The sequence below is a fragment of the Pagrus pagrus genome (genome assembly GCF_965226575.1).
Source record: "Pagrus pagrus genome assembly, chromosome: 22".
Lineage (NCBI taxonomy): Eukaryota > Metazoa > Chordata > Actinopteri > Spariformes > Sparidae > Pagrus > Pagrus pagrus.
The window spans coordinates 9,735,688-9,756,968 of record NC_140204.1 but is presented as its reverse complement, the minus strand read 5'-3'; the positions used below and the strand labels follow the sequence as shown (position 1 = coordinate 9,756,968).

At 40.4% G+C, this 21,281-nt stretch overlaps 2 protein-coding genes across 3 annotated transcripts; both read right to left on the bottom strand.

Moving 5' to 3' along the window:
• Positions 1-909: 909 nt before the first annotated feature.
• Positions 910-3,487, bottom strand: LOC311251495 (DNA damage-inducible transcript 4-like protein). The gene is made up of 3 exons (XM_084343951.1): positions 3,365-3,487; positions 2,924-3,073; positions 910-2,401 (listed from the first exon to the last, which is right to left on the bottom strand). The coding sequence occupies exons 2-3, from the start codon at positions 3,012-3,014 to the stop codon at positions 1,911-1,913; spliced, it is 582 nt and encodes a 193-aa protein (XP_084200077.1). The 5' UTR covers positions 3,015-3,073; positions 3,365-3,487; the 3' UTR covers positions 910-1,910.
• A 7,637-nt stretch (positions 3,488-11,124) lies between these two features.
• LOC311251926 (uncharacterized protein) lies at positions 11,125-20,909 on the bottom strand. 2 transcript variants are annotated; one of them, XM_084344601.1, is made up of 12 exons: positions 20,632-20,909; positions 17,793-17,828; positions 16,416-16,649; positions 16,257-16,334; positions 15,904-16,002; positions 15,372-15,416; positions 15,073-15,111; positions 14,912-14,953; positions 13,708-13,806; positions 13,214-13,238; positions 13,043-13,125; positions 11,125-12,201 (listed from the first exon to the last, which is right to left on the bottom strand). In XM_084344601.1, the coding sequence occupies exons 1-12, from the start codon at positions 20,690-20,692 to the stop codon at positions 12,188-12,190; spliced, it is 855 nt and encodes a 284-aa protein (XP_084200727.1). In that variant the 5' UTR covers positions 20,693-20,909; the 3' UTR covers positions 11,125-12,187. The 2 variants fall into 2 exon arrangements, with proteins under 2 accessions (XP_084200727.1, XP_084200726.1); XM_084344600.1 differs by having other exon boundaries at positions 16,416-16,652; positions 20,632-20,908.
• Positions 20,910-21,281: the final 372 nt, after the last annotated feature.

Below are 21,281 nucleotides of genomic sequence, written 5' to 3'. Positions count from 1 at the left end.
AGGAGCACAGATGTGATTACTGCAAATGTCCCATACAAGTGTCACAATCTAGTTAATCTGAATCTCATTTGTATAGCTCGCCAACAGAGGCTCGCAAAATCACTATGGAGACGCCTCCATTAAAGACAGTGAGAGAAATGTCACACAAACTCAACACAAGCAGCTGATGTGCTGGTATAAACTGCTAGAGCAGTGCATATGCACAAACTGTGCTACTTATGTGGGATAATGTTTCTTCAGAGACCTAAAAGGAGCAGATTGGGCCTGTAAAATATCAAAGGTGCACTGTGTAGTTTGGGGAAAAGACTTAAATCAGAAGAGAAAGACCTTCACTGGCTGTTTTTTATGCCTAAACAAGCTAAATTTGTCGTTTTCATGACTGAATAAACAAATGAATGATTCTTGTTTATATGTGGCGGACCCTGCCACCTTTCTAGCTTCAAACAGTGTTCTGGTGCTTGTTTATTCACTTATGGAAAAATTAAGTATTTCTGAGTTTATATTATTACCTTGTTAATATTGTAAACATTAAAATACTGAGTAATACTGTAAGTGTAAGGACTCACAGAATCAGATAACAGTGCCAACAGCAGTAATCGAATCACTGATCACCAAAGTTTGTTCATTTCTATAAGCAACACGAGTTGCTGCACAGTGATTATGTGATGTCAGGCTAAAAATTCTTGTCTCATAAAAGCCACGACCACGCATAATAAATGCATCACATTCTTGTAATGCTCTTTTTGTGCCTGCTCTGGTTAAAAGGCCTGCATTGTCCCACTGCTGCAGCCGCCCACTCCAGGCTTAGCGTGCCTGGTCATGGCTCCAGAATATGCACGGTCATGTTCAGTGAGTGCTGAACAAATGATTCAACTCTCTGAAAAGACTGCACGGACTCAAATGTCAAAATAAGGTTTAAATTTTTTATTGTCCAACAGACAAAACCTAGTTTCCTTCAACAGGAAGTTTGTTTCAAATATCATTTAAAAAAAAAAAAAAAAAAAAGAAAAGAAACTGTAGGAAATTCACCAAAAATAACAAATTACCAGCTGGAGCTCCAGTACTTTTCTTTGCACATCCCGTTTAACAAACTACATAAAAATGAATAAGCCGTTACGTTTGGGCGAACCATCCTTTTTAATCTATTAAGGCTCTGAATTGAAAAGGCGTGTCTTGGGGGGAGGAGATATAAAAATAAAAATGCAGTAAAACACTTACACTAAACGTACACATAGCTGTGATCCAAGTGAAAAAGGTACATTTCAATGACATTTAAGGCATCCACATCGCCCCTATTGTGAGAAGCCCCACACCGAGACAGCAGCATCGTCACAGGACATTCAGTCATAAAAAAACATCCACAGCCCTACATACAGCATTACACAACTAGCTACATATGGCCCCCAAAGACTAAAACTCAGTCTCCTATTCAAGCCTAAGTGTGTTTACTGCTGCTGAACACATTCAATGTATCTGGAAACGCACAGATGCATCAACAAAGTGGCTAGTGTCTTTAACAAAGTGTACCCAGGGTATGTCCCTCTCAAACATTGGTTTTACATTCATCTGCAAAATGTACAATTTCTAATTGTGTCTGAGCAACAAATGCTCTGATTAGAAAAAGAAAAAAAAACACCCAGAGTATTACAATTTTGCTGATTAAAAGAAGAAAATAACTTTTAGAAACACTGAAGCCAAACCCAGGCCTGTCAGGCTCATTTATGCACAAGCTTTTAACTTCACATCCCAAGATCCAAACCGAACCGACTGGCTGCTAATAGTCGAACTGACAAACTGTATCGTACAAAAACACTGTAGAAAATATGACACCACTGGAGTGTCATTTACATTTGGGCAGAAGTGCGTTTACCCACAGGAAACCCGATATCCCACTCTAATCCTCCCATAGTTCAGCACTCCTCTATCACAGTACCAGCCGCGGAGGAGTACAGTTTTTTCTTGACGAGCCGGAAACCAGGACTCAGTTTGAGTACGTGCCTGAAAGTCGGGGCAAAGCAGGTCCCCATGAAAAGGAAGTCCCGTAGGCTGGGCCAGGCGGTGCCATCCTGCTTGAACACTAGAGTCAGCTCAAAGGTGGGCACCACGGTGGCATCGTACACGATGCACTCCAGCCGCTTGCAGCCCTTCTCCAGCTCCAGGTGGACGTAGAGGACGCAGCCACGCAGGCCGCAGGGCTCGCCGGATGCCAGGCGCAGGACTTCACGAGCGATTCTCCGCGTGAGCTTCTCTGGTACCAGCACAGAGGAGCAGTGCAGCGTCGTCTTCTTGGCTCGTGACAGGCAGTTTTCGAACATCTTGGCCAGCTGTTGACAGGTTCTGTCCTCAGTGACATCCGCATTCCTCTGAGGCTCGGCCAAGCAGTGATCCCAGAAATCCAGTTCTGTGGAAACAAAAGTTCAACATTAAGGACCAGATCCAGCTTCTCTTTTTTCTAAACTGCAGGACAAGAAATGTTTTTATTCCCCAAGATGCAAACGTGCACCAAACACATTAGGGTTTTTCTCTAGCTTTGCATCAGCTTTTGCATCCGTTGGTTGCAGCATGTGAATGCTCTCACATAAGAAAAAAGAAGGATAAACATCTGATAGATTGTCAAAATGTCCAAAACCTTAACATAGCAATCAAACTAATCACAATTTAGCATTGGCAATAACAATAATTAAGCCTAGAACAGAAGAAAAATCACGTGAGATTTGCCATTACAGGCAGGCTGCTGTTGTGTAGACCAGGCTAAAGGGATGACTTCATCCTCTGTTGACTTCCCTCTGCCTCTCTCCCCCCCTCCCCTCCACTGCTGCAGCCATGCACCACACAGGGATAAACAAGCACACAACTGGAAGTATCCAGCAACTAGCAGCTTATCTACACAAAGAAGACACAGAAAAAGCCAGTGTACGCTTACCCTTCTCAATGCAAGCCTGGTCATATCTTCGGTCGACCAATTCTGAGATGCACTCGCTGCTTTTGGTCTTTAATGTGCTTGTGGCAACCATGGTGACAGTCTTGATTTGTGCAGGAGTGGGCTGTTTTCCTGTGGTTTCAGCAAGGCTGCCTGAAAACCGACGTCAGGAGGAGAAGAAGAAGAGGAGGAGGGAGACGAAGAAGAAGAAGAAGAAAATTGTTTTTAGCTCAATAAGAGACAGGTGGCTCCTCATTCAGGTGTCTACATTACGGTTACCTGAGCATGTAAACGCTTTTAACTGTCAAAATGTTAGCTAGCAATTAGCAAGACAGCCACCCCCCTCCCCAACACACACACATAACAGAAGTTTACCTGGCTGTACCACTTTAGCTCTTCAAATCTAGCTAACAACCGTTCAACCGTGTAAATAAAACGACTCACCTTAAATATTATTAAGTGCAAAACACTTCGGCTTCAACGGTCTCTCATAAATAAAGTCACACGCCGCGTCTTCTCCCACACCGACACACACACAGACACACAAACACACTGCAGCAGCCACAAACTTCTGAGGATTATTTATACACTCCCACTACCCGGCTGACTCGAGGGTTCGACCAATCAGAGCGCGCCTCGCGACTGCCCAACGCAGCTTTTCCCTGATTGGCTGTGAAATAGAGTCCGAATTAAAAAATTGACCAATAATTGCCAGGGGGGATATTTGTGTTGCTATACAGCCAGCAGGCTGAACCCTGTGGGGAGTTGATCCACCTCAACCCTGCTGTTTATTTGCACACAGGTGCTCATCCACCTGATGGGCAGAGTCTTTTTATATATTTTATAATATTAACAACATCAATGGAAAACACAGACAACTTTTTTGTTTTTTAAAACGGCCTAATGTTGCTTTTCTCCTTAAAATAGCTTCAAATCATGTTGTTGGTACAGTGTCTGTACGTATATGTTAACTGCAAGATGCAAGTTTTCAGCACATGACATCGTTATGATGTAATGAGTTTTGTTTGTAGTTAGCGCCTACATTTGGGCATTTTGTGTGGTGATGATGGCCAACACAAACATTTTAATCGTCTCTATCAAAGCAAAAATGCAGATGTTCACATTCTTTGAACACTCTACTTAAATAGTGTATGCTAAGCTAAAATAGCGATTATTCTTACAACATTCAACAACAACAACATCTTTTACAAGGCTTTCGTCAAATGCCAAGGAAATAATTTGTTTGTTTTTTTCTTTATTTGTTAAAATGATGATGGTGTTGTAGCAGATACCCAACCTTCTATAGCAATTCAAATGACGTTTATATCTTATAGCCCACCTATACCTTTGATTGAACAACTCATCTCATACAATATTTTATTTATTCCAATTTTCAAGGTGCAATATAAGAATCGGCCAGCTGACAAATTCAAACTAAATAAATAGGGGGGCAGCATATCACCGCTAACTGCTAACTGCTGCTGCCAGCTAGTGGTTCAGACTGGGAGCTCGGAGCACCAGGGGAGTGTTGGTGTTTACACCTCTAGCTAGTTAGCATGCCAACTCCAGTAGAAATCTCTGGTAGTCGGGCTGGCTGCACAGCCAATTGAGCAGCTAACAGTAGCTAAATTCATGGAAGCATTAACATAATACAGTTAGCAGTTACTCTGGTGATATGCTGAAGCACAAATTCAACAGGTGGACATTCTTAAACATTCTTACATATTGCACCTTTAAGTGAATTTTACTTATGCCAGAATATTTTCACAGTGTGCTTCTGTATATTTCTTCCAGCGCAGGAGCTGACACGTTCAAACACGGTGCTGGCCTTGAAATAAGAGGCAGAAGTATGAATGCGGGGTTGCTTGGCTCGGTCTCAAGGGCTTTGCTGTGGAATCCTAACAGGCCGATCCAAAAGGGTCCAGGGGTCTGCTGCAAAATGAAGCATTATTAGTGGTTGCCATATGAGAAAATACCCACAGCGAATGAATGAGTGGCTTCCACCTCTGACGTGAAATTATGTGCAAAATAAGCAAAACACACTCCAGATTCTCTAAAACTAATCAGGGCAGATATCTGTGGCTTATCCCGTGGTCCGGTCCGTAAGGAAGGAGGACCTTTACTGGGCCAAAACGTCTCACCTTACTGTATTAGTATGTGTATGAGTGTGTGTACATTTGGCAGATAAAACACTGGGCACAGTTGTTTGGCTTATCAGCAGTTTATCCCTCATCATACACTGTCTCAACAGAAATTTTCTCCCATGCAGTAACTGGATCTGACTCGCTTACCCGCCAGCAGCTCTGCTGGTTAAAGGGTAATGGAGTCCAATGGACGAGAGAGAGATAGAGAGAGAGAGACAGAGAGAGAGAGAGAGAGAGACAGTTTTCCTCCAGTCACATGGGGAGAACTAGATATGCCTCAGAAACAAGTCACATGCTTTAGCTAGTGTTACTGCCTTTGTGGATGCAGGCAGATACTAGTGCAAAGTGCTTGCTGAGCAATGCTTTTGTTTAAGTTGTGTGCAAAAAGACTTTGACATTAGCAGCAGGGGATAAAATTTTGCATTTAGGCTGTCTGATGTTTGATTTGACCTGAATGCTTCAAACTGATAATGAGAATATTGGCTATTTGATAATGTGTCCGCTGCAGAAAACAAGAGGCCACTAAACCAGGAGTTAAAGGAGCACTGTGTAGTTTTGGAGAAGAAATTCAAACGCAGAATTTTCAGATTTATAATATTATTGAGGTAATAATACAAACTCAGAAATATAATTTTTTTTCCTTAACTGAATAAATAAGCTCCCACAATACTGTTTGAACCTGGAAAGGTGGCAGGGTCCGCCACATAAAAACAAAGTAACACAGTATGAAACTGTGCCGTCCTTTAAGATCAGTTTGTTTATTCAGTCATGAAAATGAAGAGTTTGATTATTTAGTTTGTTTAGGCATTAAAAGAAACAGTCTTTTCTGATTTCTTCCCCAGACACTACATAGAGCACCTTCAGGACCGCAGTCTAAAAATGCAGAGTATCAGCTGTGATTACGACAGCGGTTTTAATGAGGCTCTGACCTAAATTTATGTTGGATATACAAGGTCACTGTGTTGCTGAGTGAGCCGTCAGTCAGACCCAGTAGCTCACATTTTACACTGTAAAAACCAAGATAAAAACTTAACAAGCAACCAGGAATACACTCGTTAAGCATTTAAAATGAGGTCTGCGCATCCAGGGTAAGTTGTAAATAGTATCAGATTGAATATTTTAATAATAAGAATAGAAATCTACAATCTTGAGAGAAATTTAATCAGAAGAGAAAAATCTTCATTGACTTTTTTAAATGTCTGAACAAACTTAACAATCAAAGTCTTTGTTTTCATGACTGAATAAACTGAATAAACAAGCTGACCTTAAAGGACAACACAGTTTCACACTGTTTTACTTTGTTTATATGTGGCGGACCCTGCCACCTTTCTAGGTGCTCTGAGAACAGCTTGTTTATTCACTTATGGAAAAAATAAATGTTTCTAAGTTTCCATTATTACCTCCTTAATGTTGTAAATAGTAAAATTCTGAGTTTGAATTTCTTCTCCATAACTACATAGTGCCCCTTTAACTTTTTGTGTTTTTTTTTAACGCGCAGCCTCATCCGTCTGCAGCTGTCCCGTCACACTGGCTTGATAAAAAGATGTCAGTTTGGTTTCCCTTGTTAATAAATATTAAATGAATCTTCCTCTTTTGCAATGACAATAAGTTAAAGGGCAGAGACCAGGGTAACGTGAAGCCCCTCTGCCTCTGACCTTCACTCCCTGTTGGTAAGTCGAGACAACCAAAAATCTGCTTGTGAATTTGCTCCACGTGCCAACGCCTGTTCCCCTGAATGAAGCAAAAGATAAAACGTGTTGCGTGTCGGGTTACTAATCCATCGCGGTGCAGATCAACATTCTGTTGTCCCCCCGTCAAGACCCCCGGTATGCCGGCCTGACTGGCTCCGCTCGGTGACATGCGCTTCCCTCCTCCCTCCCCTATGAAATTTAACAACAGCAGCCTTTTTGATGAGTTGCATTTCTCTATCTCCTCTGGTGATAACAAGTTGCATGTGCAGGAGTATTCCTGGTGCGTATCACAGCCTCGCTAGTCTTGCACACAGCTGACATGTCCTAATTTAAAAAGTTGGTTCTCGGAAAAATGTGTTATAATATTCTGTATTCGTGAGAGGCAGCAGACGAAATATTCACTATTAACTGTAATATATATTATGTTGCATGACTTCTTTTTTGTTTGTTATTTAGAATATGCTGGTAAAATTCACAGACCTGCACATCAGATCCAATAAAAAACAGCTGTAGCGATAATTTAATGCAACTTCTGAGAAGGAGCATAACTTGATTGCACATAAATGTCTCTGCAAACATAAAGAAAACTCCTCCTGACACCGGACTTTAATGCGTCCTTAACGTCACATGCAGCCAGCGGTGGAATAAAGCTGAGTGCATTTACTCAGCTGTACTTGTATTTCCATTTTATGCTACTTTTAAGTTAAATTTTGAACATTCTCAACTAAAAAATGATCACATATTGCACCTTTAAGTATACTCTGATGGTAATCATTTTGCTTTAGCGACATTTTGAAATGCACAACTTTTAAAAGTTGAACAATCTGAATGCTTCTTCCACCTGGTAAATGAGAAATCTGTGTAATTTTGGGCACAAATGAGCAACATGAGGTGGTAGAATAGCCCAAAGCCCACCGAGGCTACTGGACTGTATGTGACGAACACAGCGGCTGCAGTGAGAGACATTTTCTCTGTGTTTATAGTACCACATCTTTAATCTTCTTTTCTAATTGGGCATTGTAAATTAAAAAAACAAACAGGAAATGCGCAGTAGCTACATCTGTTGTGCTCATTATTGTGCCGCACAGGAATTCAAGATCCTCTTTCTGATGAAATCTTTAACTAAGCCAAGTTATCTTCTCCTACGGGGGCAATTTTCATTGTGCTAAAATGGTAACTTTTTGCTGTTGGCTGCCAACATTACAGATTTAGAGATTTAATATGTGGAAATGACCTCCGTTAGGTCTCTGAAGTGCGCAGTAGCTTGCAATCAATGAGGCGGCTGCCTCACAGACGCACAATTCAGCGAGGATTCATTTTGTGTTGAAATGAATTGCCAAAACACAAAAAAAATGTTAAAATTCACCCATTGTGAAGTCAATACAGCACCCATACAATACTAAGTTAATTTCTAACAATTCATATTGGTTCCCGGTGTGAGAGATGAGCAGACATCTGGCCTAAAGAGGGAGACTAAACACTGTGAGTTGTAGAGTGAAGCTGAAGTAAGCTGGCATGACACGCTGAATGTAACTCAGCCCGAGCCCCAGCTGGTATTGCATTATTGTGGCGTGTGATGGGCCCTCTGCCAATCTGCTCACTGTCTCTTTGAGGGAAAATGTGCCCACAGTCGAAGCCGCTACCAAGACTCAGCTTACAAAGGCTCCAAGAGATAGAGCCTTCAAAAACCCAGCGTGTGAATCGATTCAAAATGGAGGTCAGGGCTACAAAATGGCCAAAGTCATTTGATTTTATACTGTGAAATTTAATTAGTTCCATAAATAAAATCACTATGTAAAGATCTGGTGACAGTGGTTGTAAGTGAATGTGTCTCGCACTGTATGGATGCTGTGTTGTTAGGATCAAGCAGGAGACTGGCTGAGTGCGACTTTGACACTGGTTTTCTAAATCTCACTCCTCTGTCATCAATAAACACCAGCTTATGAACTGAGGGGGAGAAACCATGGCGTGCTTTCTGTGTCTGGACTGTGTGCTCCCTCTAGTGGTGAATCACTGAACTGGAACTGCTGCTGGTGATACAGTTTACTGTACATGCTGTACATTACACCTCGTTTACAACCAGTACAAGAAAAACATGGTAAGACTAGTGATGATTGTTTAAGTCCAGTGTCGTTCACTGTGAATATCATTTTGCAGCTAATATGATTGAGTAAATTATGGAAGTCCATTTCTGACAGTTAAAAAAAAAAAAATCAAAACTTGATTGAGAAACAAATCCCATGGTGAGTCATGATTAGGGGATAAGAAGTTGTAATTATGGGAGAAAAAGTCAAAATTATGAGATCAAAGTAAAATTATGAGATAAAGACATAATTATGAGATACAAAATTATGATAATGAGATACAAGGACAAAATTTGGAGGTAAAAGTAAAAATCATTAGATAAAAAGTAAAAAAAAATGAAACAAGTCATAATTTTGAGATAAAGACATAATTATGAGATAAAAAAAATATGAGATAAAGACATAAACAAAGTTATGATAATGAGATACAAGGCCGAAATTTGGAGATAAAAATGAATAATTAGATAATATAATTAAGATATTATAATTAAATAATTAATAAGCTACAAACTCATAATTATGAGATAAACGTAAAAATTATGAGATAAAAGTCATAATAATAATATAAATAGTTGAAATGATTAGATAAAAGTCATAATTATGAGATAAATGAAATTTTGAGATAAAGACATTTTTATATTTTTGTTTTTTGTAAGTTTGGTTTAACATCACACATGTTGAATGACTTGAAATAATTTTCTGACTTTGAAAGTTTCAAACACCTATAAGATATATTTAGCATTGAAGCCAATTTGCACAAGGTTAGAAACAAAATTTACGAAAACTTTTATTTTTCCTTTTACCTCATTATTATTCATTTACAAATTTCGCCCTTGCATCTCATTAGCATAACTTTGCATTTTGTGTCTTTATCTCTAAATGTATCTCTTTATTTCGAGATTTTGGGGGGGGGGGGGGGGTCCCCTCTATCTCGAAATTAAGAGATACATTTCGAGATAAAGACACAAGATTCGAAATTTCGAGATAAGGACATAATTATGATATGCGAAGTTATGCTAATGAGATGCAAGGGCGAAATTTGTAAATGAATAATAATGAGATAAAAGTCAAAATTGGGAGATTAGAATTTTTTGTAAACAAAGCTTTCAAACCCAGAGAATTATTTCAAGTCATTCAACATGATGTTAAGTGGCACTTTGTCTAAGCTCCACCCCTCCCCCTGTCAGTGCTCCGACCAAAGCCCCGCCCCCACAAACTCGAACGCGCATCAGACAGTCTGTCAGCAGGGCAGAGGAGAGCCGTTAGCATTGGGCTGGTGCCTTCATGTGCTATGGTAATAATGGTAAATACCAAAAGACGACGTGAAAAGTGCACATGAACACCCTCTCATGTGGTATTTTCCACTGGGCAACTCGTAGAATTTTTTGATGCCCGAGTTGCCGAGATGAGATAACCTTTCACCTTTTCAACATGGCGGCGAGCAACGGAAGATTCGTGAATGGTAAGCAATGTACACTACTAAACGTGTTTTGCTACTGTAGCCTATAAAGTGTTGCTCCATTGACAATTGTAATATGATGCGTTAACACTCGGTGTCAGTTTTTAAAATACCGTTATGGTTTGGTTTTACCTACCCAGAGCAGATGCTAGCAGATGCTAGCTAGCAGTCAATAGGAGCCTAACCTATGAATCCACCATCTTTATTTTCTCTGTACAACAACAAAAGCACATGAACACAACGCACTGGTAAATACCAGATCACAAGTGGAAAATACCATCTGTACCATAGCACATGAAGGCAGCATAATACAAGCTACAAAAGTAGCTAAGTTGGCTAACGTTACATATTTCATGAAAAGAACAAATCCCCCCGAAGCAAAACAAATAATTACCTGTCCAACAGAAAGACAGCAACCTCTGCATCACTTCTGGAAGTGCTACTTTAGCTGCATTTCCTCTGCCATTGTTCTCTCCTGCTAACTGTGCTAACTCTTCTTCTTTTGTTGTTTTATGGCTGTTGGCAAACAACTGTTAGGTGTGCATTACCGCCACCTTCTGACCTGGAGTGTGTATCTCCTGCTAACTCCATGTGGAGTGTGCTGAATATATCCGGCAAAGGTGACACATTTCGTTCCTTTTTCTGAACACATTATGTATTGACTACTCTCAGGGTGGAAAGACCATTTCACCCAGTATAACAAAAAGTGTTTCTGAACAAGATTACCAACTATACCTTTAAACCAAACTTACAAAAATAAAAAATAAATAAAAAATAACTATTTCAAAATCAAATTTGATGAACTAAAATTGCACAACAAGCTCATTTTTCTAGTGATTTATTGAGGAAATTGAGGTGAACAACAAAAAATTCCAGCCATAAAGCAGTTCCAGTGTCTTTAAATACAGTATCTGCATCTGCTTTACATAGTCATTGTGCTTGAATGTATAGTTACTGAATTAAAAAAAACAACATTAATGCAAACTGTATCACTTGGAGTTTAACAACATGCACACACAACATTGCTGACAGATGTGCACGCAAACATTTCAGGTGGAGGAGCCTGGTGGAAGATTTAAAGCAACATTATGTAAATATTTTATATGAAAATAATAATTGTAATAGTGATAGTGAGAACGGTGTGCCTGACATTCCCAACTCTCTGGGCTGGACAGATAGCTTTACTTGTTGCTAACGTGACCGCTAAATGCTAGTGACTGACGCTGTTATGAGCTAGCTAGCTCAGTTAGCCATGCAGCTACCGGACTTTGCCCAGCACCAAGGGATTGTTAGCGCTTGCACGGGAGCTAATGTTTTGTGTTGTTGCACTTGCTGCACATAGCAAAATTAGCAAACTTGCTAGTTATTGATCATAATGTACTTATACCAATCTTTGCATAATGTTGCTTTAACTTCCTCCTTTTAAGACAGCACTGAAATACATTTAAAAAAACAGGTCTAATGCCATTTTTTGGTGACATTATAATAAAGTTCATAACCAAAGGATAATCATATAAACCATGGAATGAATAGTGATTTATTACATCAAATAATGCGATAGATCTGAGGTCAGTGCACTGTACAGAGAACATGTTTTGTGGTCCAACGTGCAGAACGAAATTAGCAATGCAGCTGCACTTACGTTTGTCTTAGTCAACAATATACTCAATAATAACAATACGTTTTTATCTTCTAATGATTTACATCCTTCAGTCGTTCAACTGCCTTCAGCATCATACATTCAAAACCACCGCTTTGCCTCACAAAATGTCTCACGAAATCCACAGAAATGAAATAAAAATCAGCTAAACAGTTCCTCCAGACCATCAGTGCGTGGGCGACAGATGTGAGTCATCCGCTGGCCGATCTTGATGTTGCTGCCCTTCTCTTTATCTCGCAGCCACTGAAACACACAGAACAACAACAGATGAAACCACACTGAGATAAAAGCACATCTGTGTGATACAAAGTGATTATCCACCAGGAAAAGATTATCACACATAATGCTCTTAATTTATTATTTTTTCTTAGATTTTTTAAACGTAGCTGTTTTTGATATTAGGAATGAATGACAAGGTCGAAGTTGGGCGTAACATGTTTTGCAGTCAGAGAGGAATTTACACAGCTACTAATCCAAAGAAATTCAGTATTATGCAACAACATAAACACCTTCTTCCTCAGCAAAATTCCTAAAGCATGACTCCGTTTCCCCCTGAAGCTCACAGCCAAGTCATCTAGACCTGATTGTATTAGGGAAGGAAGGCAGGACATGTAGTGCCCAGATTTTGTTTGTTTTTTGGGGTTTTTTTTGTTTTGTTTTTCATGGGTGGGGTCAGGGGATACAGATACTGTGTACAAAACACAAATGACACATGTGGATGTGCACATGCATTCACCTCACCAACAAACGTGCACATGCCCGCCACGTCTGGGCCGCACTGACATTTACTGGCTGCACAATAGCTCCTGTCCAAAATAATCTGTGTTTATGTTAGGAAGTCCCTATCTTTCAAGCCCTGCTGCTTGTTCGAGGGCGGGGGCGCAAAATCACAGGAAACACCTTCTGTTGCCCAGCAAAGCCCCAAAAGCCCATACAGTACAATGAGATATTAAAAGCTTGTAACTTCCCTGGAATAATTGCAAGTCCGTGTCTGGAGAAACAGCTTGACCAAGTGATGGAAGAACGCACAAACAGAAGGAGCTTGAGAGGAAATCTCGCAGGAAATAGAAGGCAGGCAGCTCACCATTTTCTTCTCCGCCTGATGACTTCACTCCGAGGAGCATGACACCATCTTTGCTGCTCTCGGGCCTGCTCTGGAAAGATGCGCTGTGAGAGTAGAGAGAAGAAGGGATGAAGTCCTAAGTTGTTCACGCACTGATTCAACACGGTCCATAACTATAAGGTTCGAACTTACTTCTCAGTTCCAGTGTCGATGGTTTCTGTCGTATGGAAGAAAAAGACATTAATACACACAAATAACGTTTTTATCAAAAAGACAATATAAAAAATACGTATCTTCAAATTTAAAGATGCGATATGTAAGAATTTGAGTTTCAAACACACAAAAATGAACTAAAAGTATCAAAAGAATGTAAAAAAACACATCAGTTCTGATATTATGTCAAAGACATCTAAGTACTGTGGCGCCAGGTGCCCTGGTTTTTCAAGCTCGCAATATGCATTGCTAAATGAGCTAAGTAAGTAACAGGCTACATGCTACAGCCAGCAGCTGTTAGTGCACACTCTTAAAATATGCTATCTTTTGAGCATGAATTTGATAGACAGCCAATTCTTACATATTGTACCTTGAAATGACGCAGGAATAATAACACAATAAATGTAGAAAAACAAACAAAAAACATAAATATAGGCCTTCTTTTACATGGGGCAACCTATTTGTATACATACCTGTGTGGTCGTGGATCTTCTTGCATTTGAATTTGAGGACAATGGCAGCAGCAACTGCAACCAGGCCGGCAGGCAACAGAATCCACCACAGCTTTTTGTCTGAAGGAAACATGGGAGGAAACAGTCAGTCATGTCTCGAACAGATTGATCTCCAACCCAATGGCAGACCAGTGATGTAGCATCCGCAACGCCTCAAAACTAACCTTGAATGACCGTTCCAACAGTGTGTTTTGTTAGCCTGACCTGACCTGTCTTTAAAAGATGAAATGTAGAGCAATGGCTATATTTCAGATTATTTATTTATTTATTTTACAGATTTTGATCAAATACAGAGGGATGATAAGTAGATATGATGTTGTTGCAACTGTTTTCATGTAGGATATGATAAGGTTACATTTGTAGCGACAGTAGCAGCAAAGCTAAAGGGATAGCATGTCCATCAGTCCCTTCGTCCAGACTGAAAGACCTCAACGACTACAGATGATTTTTTTCACAGACATTCCTCATCCAGCGCCATCAGCTGGTGAAAAGGTTGTTCATTTTACTTTGACCAACACATACAAAACTGATGTCATTCCCATGAGCCTCAGCTGTCTTGTTTAGAACCAACAAGAAAATATTAGCATGCTAACACGCTAAACTAGGATGGTGAGCCTGGTAAATTAAAAAAAAAAGCATGATGGCATTGCCAGTGTGAGGTCGTTAGCATGGTGACGTTAGCCTTTAGCTCAAAGTGGCGCTCACAGAGCATGGCTTTAGACTAGAGGATCGCGGCGATGCTAGCAAGCTAGTGAGTAGTTAGCTCATGTGCAAACAGCGTGTAAATAAGCAACCTGCACTTTTTCCCACAATTGACGTGACATTTTGCCAAGCAGTACAGTGTTTTTATTCTGCATCTATTATCCTGGAAGCCAGGGACATAAAAAGACCCCAGAAAGTAACTTACACCGGCCTGTCTTATAATACCACTCTGCGCTCCCAGTATGGACCACTAGCTGCACGGCTAACTGAGCTAACTTGCTAACAGCAACTACAGTTTGGAGTTACTCTGTTAATATGTTGCCCGTATTTGCATGAAGTATGAATTCAATAGATGGCCCATTTTCACATATTGCACCTCTAAATAAAGTTTATAGTTCTGCAGGTCGATCTAGTGACATGGTTTGTGGGGTGTGACTGGCGGCTAGTTCAGTAGCTGTATTACCTGATTTGGTGGGTTCTTTGTCATCAGTGCCAGTCTGAGGACCTTTGAAAACAACAGTTTTATGATTAGCTTCCTGCACCACTGAACATTTTGGTTAAACATGATTTATGATTGCATTCATTCTTCATTCACGGCTTCATTTGCACCGCAGGGCTACTTACCAGCACCTTTAGCATTGTCCTTCGGTTGCTTGGGCGGCGCTGCAGGTGGTTTTATCATTTTGAAATGAATTAATTACTTGCTTAAATAGATTCATACAGTCTGTTGGCAATACATTTGATTTATGAATGTAAATGCATTAATATAATAGAAATAATAGAATAGAAAGACAGAGAGGAGCTTCCATACAAGACAAGGACAAACTGAATTTAACTTCTTATGAGCAACTTTTTAAATCACTTAACATGATTTTGAGACAATTGCAAAAGCAAGAACTTACGTTATTTAATTTGGTACATACTTGTATTTGTGACTGGTCCTTTGTTTGCAGTGCTTTCATTTGTTCCTAAAAAAAACCAAAACAAAGTCAAAACAATTTTAAATACCAATTTAAAGGTTCATGTGTAGGATTTAGTGGCATCTAGCGGTGAGGATACATATTGCAACCTCAAATCTCCTCACCCTCGCCTACACTGGCCACTAAAAACGTAAAAACTCAAAGAGTTGGTGTTTGGTTTGTCCATTCAGAGTTATTGAAGAAATATGGCAGTGCAAAATGGCGGACTCCGCCATGGAGAAGGACGCACTTCCTCTGTGGGTATAAAAGGCTCATTCTAAGGTAATGAAAACGCAATGATTCTTATTTTCAAGTCATTATACATTATGAAAACATAATAATGAATATTATTCCATTTCTGCCTATAGCTTCCTCCATCCCCCTGAATCCCCCACGCTGCATCTTTAAATACAGCTTGGCCACACTTGCTTTCATGCCAGTAAAACTCATAACTTACTAGGTTTTCTTAGCTGTAATGTACTTAATCTGTTCTTACCTCGAATCACATAGGTCCCGTTCCCAGGGAAGGTCTTAGCCTGCTCTCCTGGTTTATGAGATCTTGGTTGCAGAGTGCCGGGGCTTTTTGTTGAATTTCCTGTGTTTGGCGTGCAACATTTTTTATTGCTTCAACTTTCTTTTTCTTTTCCAGACAGGATATAAAGCGTAATTCTTAAGTAACAGACATTAAGTTAACTAATCTCACAAACCCAAACCCAGTGGTGCTTCATTCTGCCACCATTAAGCCAACTTTGCAAAATTGGATACAAACAATCACCAAACTTAAAATAGGTTTAAAAAAATATATATTTATATATGAATAAATAAATAAAAAACTTTTATGCTCTATACCAGAAGCATTTGAAGTTGGAGCATTCGTAGTCTTATTGTCAGTCTTCTCAGCCGGTCCGACTGGAGGCTTAGGTGTTCCTGGGGAAGAAAGGATCTTTTTCAGGAACATTTTCAACAAGATATATTGCAACTTAATCCTCTCAACTTTCTAACACTAACCGGTCTTGAGAGTTTTGATGGTGGAACGGGGAGCAGTTGGAAGTACAGGGGATTTTGCTGTTGCTGGTGCCGTTGTAGTTGGTGCTGGTGTATTTGGAGTTACTGATGTCATTTGTACGTCCTTTGGGGTTGTTGTTGAAGTTGCTGCTTTTGCTGAAGTTGCGGATTGTATTGTGGTTGCTGCTGCTAGTGTTTCATTTGGGGCGTGCGTTGGTTTTGTTAGTTCCACTGCTGCTGCTAGACAAAACAAAGACATTGATATATATAAGTGGTTGCATAAGATCTGTAGAAAAATAAAACCAGAGTTCAACCTTTTATCAGTTCAATAGTATCACAGGAGGCTCAAGAAGGAAAGAAAAGATGCAGGAATGTAAATTCTAACTTCTCACCTTGACCCGCCAAAGTTCCCACTGAGTTGTTTTCATTGACATTGAGTTCAGTATTTAAATTCATTTAAAAGAATACTCCAGCATTTTGGGAAATACGGTTATTTCAGTCTGTCCTTACCATAAAATAAAGGGGCATATACAGTAAGTCGTCTGTGCAAGCAGCTTATTATGACCCATATTTAGGTTCCTTTTTAGGTGCCGACCTATAGAGGCCACAGTAATCATGACGGGAGCAAAAGGGGGGAGTCGAAGTCTGCATATGGAGGAGGTTTGGGTGGATGATATTAGAAAAACGCACCAAGAATTTTTTCACAACATGAGATAATGGAGGTCCGGTACGACACAGGTTCACTACACCTGTCGCTGGTACTCTCCAACATTCAGTAGGCTGTTGTCGTTTTGGGAGTCAATGGGAGTCGACCCATTCAGTCATTGAGGTATGAGGATGTGTTAGCTTGCTTTGGTTTCTGGTGAAGACTTAGAGAAGAGCGACACCACTCTCATAAACAATCTGTCAGTTAAATATAAGGCTGCGGTGCAGAAGCTGGTTAGCTTAGCGGAGAAAAAAGGCGGGAAACAGGGCGAAACAGCTTGCTCTGTGGGAAGATAACAAAATCTTTGTATCAGTGTCTGAAAAAGCTTATTAAATATGTTTTAACACATTTGATGTTTTTACATGTGTGCTCCCGTCCAGCGCTAGTCGAGCACTGAAACGAGGAAAGCCAGAGTTAAAGACAGGTGTTTCCCCTTGTTTCCAGTCTTTGTGCTAAGCTGAGCTAAGCTAACTGGCTACTGACTATATCTTACACTATTGTGTATACTGTAACCGATGGGTACGACAGTGGCGTTGATATTCTCATCTTAGGCTCCACCTGGAAGTCGTTAAGTGTATTTCCCAAAATGTAGAACTGTAGCTTTAATGCTATGCATAAATACAAAGGTTACATTTTTGTTTGAGATGATGTCATTGGTAGTTTGGTTTTTTCACCTGTTGTAGAAACCTTATCCGGTTCGTCCGATGAAACTGTAAAGCAGAAACACAGCAGTTTGACACAGTTTTTTGGCTGATAGATAAAACCTTACAGACGTGTTTTTCAGGAATTCAGAACGCTTCCATCATGAAAACACCAGAATCAGTTTGTCTATATAAACCATTTCCTCTGACAGACTCTCTATTTTTGGTTCAGAGTTGCATTTTTGCATCATTCCTGTTTGGCACGGCTTTAAAGCCCAGTGTGTGAGAAAAAGGCCTGCCCTTGCCCCAGGTGTCAGACTAGGCATGACATGTCAAGACAGCGTTGGAGGCCGTGGCGTGTTGAAGTGGATATCCTCTGCGCTGCAGCAGTTTGAAGCTGCATCCTGTCCCAGACACACTATTGTTGTCCCCTGACCTGAGCAGCCAAGCTTCCTGTCTTCACTGCTGTCAGCCATGATGCTATCAAACATATTTCACACCAGAGCAGACGCTGAAGGGCTGAAGGGCTGAAGGGCTGAATTGCGGACCGCATGCTGCTCTGTCTGGCTTCATGAGTCTCATCAGTAAGGAAAGGCGGCATGTGGAGCAGTCTCAAGTCATGTCTAAAGTCCTTAAAGTCAGTAATTTGACATCCAAGGTCTTGAAGCAAATTAAAGTCCGTCACAGATCTCAAGTTCTTTAACTAATGACAAACCCATGTCTCAAGTATCTTGGGTCAAGTCCAAGTCAAGTGAATCAAGTAATTCCAGAGTAAGTCTTAAGTATTTCAAAGCAATCCTCAAGTCTCAAGTCCTTTTTAAGTCATTCCAGACAAGTCTTAAGTTTCTCATAGCAAGTCATAAGTCCTGGTATTAATCCAAATCAAACCTTGAGTATATTGGAGCAAGTCTCAAGTCAAGTCTCAGTCCCTCTATGTCATTTGAGACAAGTCCAAGTCAAGTTTTGAAGCAAATCACAAGTCCATCACAGATCCCAAGTACTTTAATTAAAGACAAACCCAAGTCCAAGTAAGTCTTAAGCATTTTGAAGCAATTCTCAAGTCTCAAGTCCTACAAGTAATTCCGATACCAAGTCGATACCAAGTCGATACCAAGTCTTAGGTATTTCGGAGCAAGTCACAAGTCATGCTAGAAGTCCTGCAATTAATTCCAGACTAGTCCAAGTTAAACCTCAAGTATTCTGGAGCAAGTCTCGAGTCCTTTTAGTAATTAGATACAAGTCTAATTTAAATCTGGATGCACATCTTAAGTCAGTCACTAGTCCTGTAAGTCATTCGAAGTAATTCTCAAGTCTCGAGTCCTTTAAGTTGTTCTGGACAAGTCAAAACCAAGTCTTCAGTATTTCAGAGCAAGTTATACCCGAGTCCAAGTCAAACCAAGTCAAACCTATTTTGGATCAAGTCTCATATCTCAATCCTTTTAATCATGACAAGATATATATACGAGACATGTCCAAACAAAGTCTCAAGTCTTCCAGAGCGAATCACTGGTCAAGTCTTGAGTCGATTCGAGAGAAAGACAACTTATTGTTGAGTCCTATTCCCAGAGATCGTCAAACACCATCGACCTGCACATGAGACGCAACAATAAACCATCTTTCTCCAGAATCGTTCGACCCACCCTTAAGTCGCTGGGAACAAGCCAAACTCAGGTTTCAAGTGCGCAAGCGTTGACTAATGTGTCATCCCTTGAGCGAAGCCTCGAGTGATGGCCATAGTCAAGTTGCATTTTTTCAACTGCAAGTAAACCCCAAGTCAAGTCTTAAATTGCACATATGTAGTGTTTACATGGCTTTGTCCAGTTCTTTTCAAGCTGTGAGGTTCTGCAAGGCCTGCATAGACTTGAATCTTTTCACTCTGTTATAAACCTCAATGTAGTGGAGTCCCCGTCAAGGTCTCAAGTCATTGCTTTCCTTGCTGTGGAAAAAATCTCAAAGAGTCTAGTAAAAATGCCTCCGGCTGTAGTCAGGGCGAGGGTGTTTCCTCCAGATGTTTACTGCTAAACGCTGGAAGTAGATTTGGTGCCAGTCGGGACGTTTCGGTCTCAGGACAATGATCTGTTGTCTCTGTGAGAGAGGGGGCAGGTTGGTTCCCACTGGCTATCTGCTGTGAGATCACCTATCTGCCCAGCGCAGAACAGCTAAAGCTTCTTTTGGCTCCGCGCAAGGAAAACAAACAAATCAGGAGCCTCCCTCTTTTTCCTTTCCTCCAACAAGGAGGCACACATTTGTCACTTTGGCACTTTACATTCCTGACGATATGATTTGTGCTTAAAATCTGATTTTCATGAGAAAAAAACACACATTTCTAAACAAAAAAAAAAAAGCTCAAAGACTACTGAAGGCATGCACACGTACGCATACGTACACACAGACACAGCTTATCTGGGAAAGAATGAACGGAAATGGACTGTGTTTGAGCTGATGTCTCTGAGGCAACGTTCAAAGCCCTGAGTGTCTTTTGAACAACACTGTGATCTTTGCACATACCAAAACACATCTAAACTGCATGAGAAAATATGGTGAGTAAAACTTACAAAGCGATCTATTCTGCACAACACACACACACAAAAAATACATGCATTTATTTTCTGACAATAAAAACATTTTTTGCCATAACAGCTTAAGACTAAACCTTAATTTTGAAAATATTTTTGACATAATTAGATATCAGATCATATTTTGTTTAACATTTAGTAAAGGAGGCCATTTTTCAGTTCTTTTCTGCACTGAAAATGCTAAAACAAACTGATCTTGGCTAACAAGAGCTGATGACTTTAAAGGGCCCTCAGCTCTGATTCCATTATATCTCGAAAAGCATGTAAACAAAAGTTTTTTCAATTGTTTCCCCCACCTGGTGTGAAGACGTGGACAGATGCAAGCAGAAGGAGGACGAGAACCCTCATGGTCGTCATGTTGTTTCTGCCGCCGTGAACTCCTCTGACTTCTTCCTCAGACTCCAACCGAGTGGCCAGTGGAAAAGGTGTCCGAGCTCGGGCGCTCCGCTGCTGATGCTTATTTTGGCACTTCCTTTAGATAAAGGAGGAAATACACTGGCTTCCCTTCCTGACGTAAAGTGGGTGGTTGTGGAGACCAGCGCAAAGCAGTCAGCGGGTGCAAACCCAAGTCCATTTAATGGGAGTCTCACTTTGTGTTGTAACTCCTATCACTTATTTTTTCCTGCCCTGACACACCTTGATCATTTGGGAGTAGACTGGGACTTACCCACCCACTGTCCCAAGATGGTGCGAAAACAAGTCCATTTGTAACCTCTCTGATAAAGCAAAAGGTCAACCAAGCTTAAAAATTATATCCAAGAACCGTTTGTCATTAATTACGTGATAAAATAAGCAAAGTTGTCAAGTACTTAGGAATAAGTGGTGGTGGCCTCATCCATGGAAAAAACAGGAACCGCTTACATCACATGAACACACGCCGCCACGGGGTTCAGATGCATGGTAGCTGTCACATGCACGCAGCAACACAACAAACTTAAAACAAATA